The 10,367-nt window shown below is 48.2% G+C and overlaps 1 protein-coding gene across 1 annotated transcript; it reads left to right on the top strand.

Moving 5' to 3' along the window:
* Positions 1 to 1,433: 1,433 nt before the first annotated feature.
* GAS1 (growth arrest specific 1) lies at positions 1,434 to 2,989 on the top strand. Its single transcript, XM_024132918.3, has one exon. It carries the CDS (start codon positions 1,434 to 1,436, stop codon positions 2,478 to 2,480), a length of 1,047 nt encoding a protein of 348 aa, XP_023988686.1. The 3' UTR covers positions 2,481 to 2,989.
* Positions 2,990 to 10,367: the final 7,378 nt, after the last annotated feature.

The raw sequence follows: 10,367 nt of genomic DNA, 5'->3' as shown, positions 1-10,367 counted from the left end.
GTAGAGGAAGGATTTGCAAATATCTCATCAGTATCTCCCTAACTAAAGCGTGTGCCTCTTGTGTGCGTTTGGATTTTTTTTTTTAAGTTTAAACATCCCGCATCAAATTCTCTGATTTCTCTCCTCCCCCTGTGATGATCAGGCAAAGATGGGGAACTCGAAAAACAAACTGAATTCTGAATCCAGTAGAAAGCACACATGGGGGCCAGGGACAACTAATAAAAGTACCAAAAAAAAAAAAAAAAAAAGCAGAAGAACCAAACAAAAAGGACCGTGGACGAGCCGGTTGCAAACAGCTGCCCCTGAGCTCTGCCCTCTGGTTCTGTGCGCCAGCAAGGGCTCCATATCCGAGCCTCCTTAAGAGTAGGAGGAGCTCCCGGGCCTCTGTCAGGCTCCTTAAGCCGTTCCTTTCAAGCCCTGAATGCCTGAATGTGAGCTGCCCACCACCCTCCCCGCCCTCCCCCACTCCGCAACCCCACTCCAGCGGCTCGTAAAAAAAAAAAAAAAAAGTTTCAACAACAACAGGCGGGACCAATAGCATCTCGAAAAGCCGGGAAAGGGGGCCGAGCAAAGGGCGAAAGAGAGTGGAGAAAGGAGAAAGCGGGCAGGCTCGGAGCGCGCGGGGCCAGGGCTCGGCGAGCCGGAGGAGCGTTGCTAATGTTTTTGTTTGTTTGCTTTTCCATGCATGCATAATGAGGGGGCACCGCGGCACCACGCGGGGGCTCCCGGCCCACTTTTGTATTTAAAGCCTCGCTGCGAGCGAGTCCGCAGCCAGGCTCAGCGGATCCGCTCCCCGGGCTCCTTGTCACCCGAGAAGCCGCCGCCGAGGGAAGCCCGGGAGCCGCTCTCCGGCCGCGCCGAGTTTCCCATTCTCCCCGCGCCGCCCGAAAAGAGCTCCCCGGAGCTCGGCCGAGGCCGGGGTCGCCGCGGGCGGAGGGGGAGGGGACGCGGGCGGCCGGGCCGCGGGAAGGCGGGCAGCGCCGGGACGCGAGCCAGGAAGCGGCGCGATGCGAGAGCCCGCGGCGGCGGCGGCGGCGCGGCGCTGAGCCTGGGAGGAAGGAGCCGCCGCGGCCGCACAACGGATCTGCAGGCGCGGAGCAAAATGCACTCACGGCGCCGCGCGGTCCCGCAGCCCCGCCGCGACCCCGCGGCCCGCAGCCCCCCGGGGCGGCAGTGAGCGCCTCCCGCCACTGCCGGGGGCCGACCGGAGGGGTTCTCCGCGGCCTTGCACTTCTAGGAAGCCCCTGCAGTCCCAGCGAGAGCCGACCTTCTGCAAGCAGCGGGGCACCAGCCAGCGGCGCGCATGGATTTATGAAAACACTCATGCAAGAAGTTGGCAGGACTGGGGCAAACTTTTCCGCCGGCTCCGCGTCCCCCGCTCCACGCGCCTCGTGTCCTTTCCGCTCCTCGCCCGGCGGCCGCCGCTGCCCGCGATGGTGGCAGGGCTGCTGGGCGGCGGCGGCGGGGCCCGCGGGGGGACCGTGCCGGGCGCCTGGCTGTGCCTGATGGCGCTGTTGCAGCTGCTGGGCTCGGCGCCGCGGGGCTCCGGGCTGGCGCACGGCCGCCGCCTCATCTGCTGGCAGGCGCTGCTGCAGTGCCAGGGGGAGCCGGAGTGCAGCTACGCCTACAACCAGTACGCCGAGGCGTGCGCGCCGGTGTTGGCGCAGCGCAGCGGGGGCGACGCTCCGGGGGCCGCCGCCGCCGCCGCCGCCGCCTTCCCGGCCTCGGCCGCGTCCTTCTCGTCGCGCTGGCGCTGCCCAAGCCACTGCATCTCGGCCCTTATTCAGCTCAACCACACGCGCCGCGGGCCCGCCTTGGAGGACTGTGACTGCGCGCAAGACGAGAACTGCAAGTCCACCAAGCGCGCCATTGAGCCGTGCCTGCCCCGGACGAGCGGCGGCGGCGCGGGCGGCCCGGGCGCGGGCGGGGTCATGGGCTGCACCGAGGCCCGGCGGCGCTGCGACCGCGACAGCCGCTGCAACCTGGCGCTCAGTCGCTACCTGACCTACTGCGGGAAGCTCTTCAACGGGCTGCGCTGCACCGACGAGTGCCGCACGGTCATCGAGGACATGCTGGCCGTGCCCAAGGCGGCGCTGCTCAACGACTGTGTGTGCGACGGCCTGGAGCGGCCCATCTGCGAGTCGGTCAAAGAGAACATGGCCCGCTTGTGCTTCGGCGCCGAGCTGGGCAACGGCCCGGGCAGCAGCGGCTCGGACGGGGGCCTGGACGACTACTACGACGAGGAGTACGACGATGAGCAGCGCGCCGGGGGCGCGGGCGGCGAGCAGCCGCTGGACGACGACGACGGCGTCCCGCACCCTCCGCGCCCGGGCGGCGGCGCTGCTGCGGCGGGCGGCCGCGGGGACCTGCCCTACGGGTCCGGGCGCAGGAGCAGCAGCAGCGGCTGCCGCTCGGCGCCCCGAGGCGCCTGGACCCCGCTTGCCTCCATCTTGCTGCTGCTGCGCCCGTTGCCCTTTTAACACTCGCGCCCCCCCGCCGTCGGCCACGGGAGGGTCGGCGCCGGGGCACCTGTGGCTCGGGGACAGAGGGGTGGTCGGGGGTATTTTCCAAAACGTTTTCTAGGTGGTTTCTGCCTAGTCGGTCTCCCCGCCTTGACTCTTGGCACGATCCTCGCCTCCTCTCCCGAGCAGGACTTTTTGGACATCCTCCCCTGCCCCCATTCCGGGTTCCAGACAACTCCCCGCAGAAACCAGCCTAACTCCGGACCCCCGACATGAAACGGGCCTGGGGGGACAGAACCGTAGTCCTGGACTCCGAAGAGAGGCTGCTGACCATTGGGATCTTAAGAGTTTCAAGGGACTGGGTTTGGAGCAGGGGTTTTGAAGGAGGATTTATATTTGCAAATGGGCTGTTTATTAGCGTTTCTCCTGCAAGGGGGGGAAAAAGTGCCGGTAATCGACTTTTATTGTGGCCAGTGAAGACATTGCAATCGTAACCGATTCATTCTTTTAGTCTTGGTATCCGCGCCCAGAATCCTCAGTTTTTTTTGGGGGGGTGGGGTGGGGGGTGGGGTGGGGGGCAGGCGGGCAGGCAGGCAGGCAGGCAGGCATGAGAGGGGTTAATTTTCCTTAATTAGTTTTGGGTAATTTTTAGCCCTTGACTTTAATTTCATTGCCACCACTCTGATCTCTTAGCACATTTCTTAGGATTAAGGATCCAAAAATTCTGATCTAAACAGTTGCTAGTGGTGTTGAACAATGCAACTTTTTATTTAAAAGAGCTCTGCACTGCCATCTATGAAAGCCTCTTTATGATGTTTGTTTTGTTGTCATTTTCTTTACATTAAGAAATTGTACGTACAAATATGCGGAGAATATATATTGCCTCTGCTTTTATCAGGGCGCTCACCCCTGGTACTTCGTATATAAAATGTATTAAAACTGGGGTTTGTTACCAGTTGTTGTATTTTGTATATAGAATTTTTATAAATTGTATGCTTCAGAAATAATTTATTTTTTAAAAGAAATTAAAAAACTTAAATCCGCATCCATGGTACACCTTTCCTCCCTGAAATGTAAAGAAACCGTTTGTCACCAGGGATCCAAAACCACAGTCCGTTGTGAAGTGTGCTCTATCTAGAACAATTTTGAAATGTACAGTGTACTTTACAGATTTGAAGTTAACATTCTTATTTTCAAGAGAATTTATGGACATTGTAGAAATGTATAAATGCATTTCCAAACTGCCTTAAACATTGTATTTTTATAGACTTTTTTTTTTTTTAAAAAGTCCTATGTTTTAAGTAACGGTGGCTTTGTGTATTTTTTGTTGTGTTATTTGATTTTATTAAAATGTGTACATCAGTAAAGAGTTTTAAATAATGAATATGGTGTAGTTACTTTCCAGAGTTACATTGTGGTTAACCCAATAATGGGTGAGGAGGGGGGTGGAGGGGCCACTGGGAATCTATCAACCATCAACTGAAATTAAAATGCAGTACAAGACAAGAAATGAGGGCTCTTATTTCTGCCTTCAATTTAATGAACAATTAGACATCTGTAAATCAGGCAGCTACAAGATATAATTTGACTGGTCTCCATTGGTATTTACGTTTGTGGAGAGGCTTCACATAATTTGGGGCTAACCCAGACATTTCTTTCCCCTCCCCCTTTCCACTGGGACCCTCCCCTTGTCCCCCCACCCTCAGGAGCGTCCTCTCTGGCTACTAGACATTCTCATACAATCAAACATGCCAATAACATCTGTTATCAATAGGTCTTAGGAAACCTGGGAGACTCAACTTCAAAGTCATTTTCGCACTTTGAGTAAAAAAGTACAAAATTTTGTTACAAAACATTCGGGCGGGCAAAAGTAAACATACTGGGGAGAGGAACAATTACCAGAACTTGTAATATTGTTGTGAGGAGTTGTTTAGCAGTGGGCTGAAGGCTGGGCTCCTGCCAGAGCTACTGATCTACACTCAAACGCCCTTAGATAAATAATTACACTCTTAAGCTGTGTCGAGTGCTGATACACTTGACCTTGTAAATAGAAATGTTTGCAGTAGGAATAAACTCCGGCATTGGAAAATCTTTTAAACATTAACACAAAAGAGAGCGCTCTGTCCTCTGGGGATTTGAGTCTGAACCTCGCCAAGCTAGGCACTTGCAAGGGGGAAAAAAAGTTTATTTATCTTCTATTCCTGGTGTTTATTTAAAGCTTTTCATTTTAAACTCGGTGATTGGAAGGCAAGTCAGGAGTTTAAAAGTCACCACAAATAAACTTTGTCTGAGGGGTCGACAGATTAGCAAGATCTCGTGTCTCTTTATATGATATTAACATGTGCTGAGAAAACACAACCAGATTTCTCTGCTGCCTGAAGTAATTAACAAAGCTATGCCCCCTTCCAACTTCCTCCCACCCACTCCCACCCGCTACTTTCGAGGTTCTTTTGCCTCTAATTCACTCTTTTCCCAGCTTTTATGGAGGGCTTCGAGGCAATTCTTATTGCATCAAACCAAGATTCATATATGCATAGCATCAGAAAGTCTGAGATAGTTGTGGTGTCAGACCAGCCCAGGAGAGTGGTGTGTGGCTAGAACCCCGTCACCTGAATGGTTGAGTAAACATATTGTTAAAATAAAGCTGAAAGCGTTGTTTCTTTGGGAAGTGAACAAAGAGTATTCCAAGAGACTTGTGAATGAAATCAGCTTTCTTTACAAAACGACGAGTTAGCAAATGCTTCTGCGTTTGTCCTTAAATATATTTAAATCATCTCCTCCTCATGTTATTTTAACACATTCTTGACTAAAAGTTAAGTCTTTGTCCCAGTAAAAGGCCCAGTTTTCCCCAGTAAGAAGTAAAAGGCATTAGCACTAGAAAAGGCTTGATAATTAACTGCTACAATAAACTCACGACTTGATTTTACAGGGTCCTGTCAAAAGCATCTGCCTGGAGTAAATCAACACAGCTCACTCTTGGGGAGTGAGGACATGAGGCTTTATGCTTTCTTCCTTGGAGAAAGTGAACACTGATCGGTGGTCCATTTTAATTTCAACAGTTCTATGCTGGAGCCCAGGGGCCCCTCATCCCTCTGCAGACCTAGTAGATTCCAGAACAGGTTGCTGAGATGTTAGGTTACGGGATTGTAAGTTGCCATCTGTTCCTAGACCGAAAGGATTTTTACAGTTGTTGACATCTGTAATATCTCATGCTGTCTGGGGAGCCTTTGGAATTTTGGACATTTGAGACGGCCAAATGTCTCATGGAGAATGACTGGAAGTACCATTACTGAAGGCAAAGGTATCCCTGACTTTTCCCAGAGATCTTAAAAAGCGCCAGACTTCTAACAGAAGTCTTCCAGCGTGAGAGCAACTCCTTTTGGATTTCATAGAAAATCTGTGTCCTCCCGGCTGCTCCCATTTCCCCGTTAGCAGGTTTGCATTCTCAGTGACAGTTTGTCTTTGGAGGCACTTCAGTGACAAATGTTTAAGGGAGTGTGGGACAATGGTGGAGAACAAGGGGGCAGTTCATTGAGCTGACAGTGACCATACAGTAAATGGAAGGAGGTTCAGGCTTCACTGCTCACCCAAGCACACGGCAACGCTTTTGTGTATGACCACAATGGATATGACATAAGGTCTCTGTTTATTTTCAACAATATCTAGCAATGTACGCGGGCAATATACATATGTCAAGTGAAAAAATGGCTGGAGGGAACTAAATTCTTGCACTTAGTGGTAGGACATCCCTTAGCATGGGCAGGGCCCTGACCAATGTCCATAAGTAAGGAACAGGTCCTGGTGCCAACTGCCACAAACTTAAGGGGACACCACGCTCTGACACATCTGGGGTGCACTGCAACTCTCCCACTGGGGTCCACATGGGTGAAGACAACTTAGAACCAGCAGTCTCTCTTGGTTGAAGAGTCAAGAGAAACCGCATGGACTGGGGGGCGTCTGTTTCTCACCACTCCCAACGTATGCATCCCGACTCCATCCCAGCAATGCTGTGTTGTATAGAATAAAAAGGGGGAAAGTGACAAGAGAACTTTCAGAGACCTCAAACTCTGCATTGAAAACCTTTCTACTTTACCTTGCATGATTAATTCAGTGGTTTCAACTGTGGAAGTTCTCAAACATAACCTCATGTGTCCCTTTTTGAGCCCATAAAAAGAAAAGCACACATTATTTGGTTTTTGACCTCTTACAACTAGGACCTTCTGAAACATCGTCAGCTGACCCGGTTTCTCCCAGCTCCCCAGAACAAGGTTGTTGGGAAGCATCGTGTTACAATGTGAAGCATCGTGTTACAATGCCCATGGCCCAACAGCAGTTCCCGTTCCCGGAGGCTTGGGTTTCCAGTGGGTCTTGCAGCCTTGTGAGTTAAGTAACGTTGGAGGTTACTGTATTCTATTGGAGGGGTTGCTTCTGCTGGACAGTTGAAAAGCTTCACCCCTGACTATTTGAATGACATAAGTAATGTGCTATTAGCATAAATACCTTCTAAGGCATCCATTTAATCAATTTCTTAAATAACAGAATGATCTACTACAAAATAGTGGACTGTATACACTATATTTTGGCACAAAGATGGTCATTCTCCCACTAGTAACCAGGGGCTCTAAATAAATGATTTCAACAATGTTTTATTAAAGGACGACAAGAGCCCTCGAGCTGCATTAATCGGGGAGAAGTCGAGTGGCACTTTTGTTATGGAAATGTTAAGCACATAATAGCACTGCCAAACAATGTGCAGCCACTTCATTCTTTCAGCCATGCTGACACCTCTTAAAGAGGAACTGCAGGGAAGGATGTGGGAAAGATCTGCTTTGCGAGGAAGCTTTCAGCTAATATTTTGGAGGGCTACCTCCAAACCCTGTGTAATATGCATGCAATGGAAGCAAGAAAGGCTGCTGAGATACTGGAAGGGTTTCCTTACCTTATTTCAGGAGCTTGGGCTCCATAAGAAAATCAAATGTCTACATTTTTTGACATGGCATTTGTCAAAATTATATTTTCGTGATTTTGTATTGCTGCGAGTCCAATTTTATAATGTGGATCAAAGACAGTTTCTCTCAATGGTGCTGATATATACTGTATGTAGCTTGACCGAGTTCCCCTTAAGCAAACGGGGTGAGTCTGCAAACAGGTGAAAACACACGTCACCAGGAACATCTTCAATCTGTAACAAAAAATAAAGTGATATTATCTATTTCCAGACTTTATGGACACCATTATATTCTCTGCTTATTAATATGAATTTTTCTAAGTTTATTTCTATATTTAAATGTAATATGTTTGTGGGTTCTTGGATGGCAGAATGGAGTCATATCTCACAACCAAATCCTATTGTATATTTTGATCACTGATCAGATATTACTAAGTACCATAATAAGGAACATTTCAGTGAGATTTGAGGACTTTCTCATAGACACCTCTGTTATGAAAACTCCAGTCAATTAACCTTAATTTTAACCCCTGTCTGCTCTTATTTATCAGGTAGTTACACCTGTTTGGAGCATCCTTCTGTAGTGAACATTGAAGTAAGCTCTTAGGGCGACTAAGACCTATGTCTGTAATCCTGAACAAGTGAGGGGAGGGGAGGGGAAACAAAATGAGTTTGCTTTGTTCCATAGGCATCTGTTGAGGGGCTACCAGTGTGTACACGATGCAGTCTCATCCCTGGACAAGCTGGCCATCAGGATGGGGAGGCAGACACATGTCCTTTCAACCTCAGATAGAGAGCATAGAGGAGGATGATCGGATGACTTAGCCCGACTCTGGGTGTAAGGAAACTTGGAGAAGGCGACACTGAAGCTAAGTATGAAGACAGGAATGGACATTAGCAAGAACAGTGGGGAAGACATTTCCATCAGAGGGAACCACACGTCCTAGGACATGGAGGGATTGAACAGCATAGTGTGTGTGTGTGTGTGTGTGTGTGTGTGTGTGTGTGTGTGTGTGTGTGTGATCGTGTCACCACCAAAATATAAAGTGGGAAGTAACAAGGTTGGGGCTTGAAAGAGGGTTAATACCAGGTCACAGAAGCCTTGACTGTCATTCTAGGCATTGACTTTACCCTGCTCAGTGCCCATGACAGGAAACCTCTGAGAATTCCCAGCTGAAGGCTCCAGAGGTTTACCTCTTTGAACAGAGTACGTGATGGTTTTAAGGCATGAAGACCAGACGCTGGGACAACAATTACTGCCAGGTCCCATAAAAAAAGAAAGTCAGGCACTGAGCTAGAATAGTGGCAGCAGGAGGAGGGAGAAGGCAGATTCAAGACACTATGACTGGTCAAACATGGAGGGTTCAGGGAGGGCGGAGGCTCATACGACCACTGGACTGCTGGGTTTCTGGCTCAGAAAACTGGTGGATGATGTCATGTTCCGTCCTCAAGGAAGAAAGATTGAGGGGCTAGTTGTGTTTGAGGATATAAGGAACATCCAGTTGGCAGTGCACTGCAGAGAGAGCTTTAAGAAGCCAATTTGTAAACACTTCCTCAATAAAGATTGAGGGGCTAGTTGTGTTTGAGGATATAAGGAACATCCAGTTGGCAGTGCACTGCAGAAAACCAACTACAGGACTGAAGCTCGAGGCGGGAGTTGGACTTGGAGAGTGGTCATGGTGAAGACTTCTAGGAGTGAGGTACCCAAAGAGTGCAGAGAGAAGAGGGCCGTGGACAGAGGAAGGAGTGCCCAGGAAAGGAATCCCAGAAGGGAAAAGAGAAGGTCACAGGCATCTTAGGAGGAGCAGGAACATGAAATCATAAAGTTTCTGGACATGGACAACTAAATTTGAAAATGCTTAAGAAACCAATACTATTGCTTAGAAAGAAAAATGAATTCACTGGAGTTCTAAGAAAATATGTGACCAAAATATTCTTCATTATAACAGTAGTAGTAATCATAATTATAATCACAACTAACTGTAGGGAAATCAAAAATACCAAAAATATGCCATGGCAGTAATAGAATACTACTAATAAAAAATAATGATAGTTAGTATTATTGAGTGATGATTATCATGTGCCACACAGTGCTGAGCATATAACATTTCATCGTTACAGAAACTTCATGTTGTTTTTATTATTATTTCCATTTGACAGATGAAGAAGCTGAGGTTTAAGTAAATTGACCGGTGTTATTCAGTGTGTAAGTTGGTGAATACACAATCTAGGTCTGTTTGTGTCCAGAGATTGAGGTCATAGCTTTTGTAACATGTTGATTCTCAAAAGGTATACGGTGGCATTGCAGGTAATTATTATTTTCTTCCTTATATATTTATATGTTTCCCAAATTTTATCAATGAGTATATATTACCTTACTCTCAAATTTAAATGTTGTTTAACTAGTAGTATTCAGAACCACAAAGAAGAAATAAGAAAGCGTAGTTTCACACCTGTGATAACTGCCACCTTTACTTACACTTCAGAGGACTGTGCCCACCCTTCCCTTTCTGCTCAGTCTACCTCAAATTCTCATGAAGAAGTGATCATTTTGAAGCCTAAAATAATTCAAACTGTAAAATTACTCTATTTGAAAAAGCACATGACAAATAAAAGTAAATCATAAAAACATTGCTTCTTGTTAGAGCAAGAAAGGTCTCCAGAGATCTTTTATTCATCAACTCATTCATTTATTCATTCATCCATTCATTCAATCAATGTTTTCTGAGCACTTACAATGGGCCAAGTGACACTCTAGGCATTAGGGATACAGCAGTGATCCAAAAAGTGAAACTTCCTGTCCACAAGAAGTGCAGGCCATGCTAGAAGCCTGTTTTCTGAAATTTTACCCTTGTGCTTTGTGGTCTCGTAAGAAGACTGTTCGTTCTTCCTCTATTAAAGAAGGACCACACCATCTTCTTTCTCTATATCTGTTCACTGAGCGTTTTGTTTATCTT

This window comes from Physeter macrocephalus, chromosome 9, assembly GCF_002837175.3.
Source record: "Physeter macrocephalus isolate SW-GA chromosome 9, ASM283717v5, whole genome shotgun sequence".
NCBI lineage: Eukaryota > Metazoa > Chordata > Mammalia > Artiodactyla > Physeteridae > Physeter > Physeter macrocephalus.
This window is presented reverse-complemented; position numbering and strand designations above follow the sequence as displayed.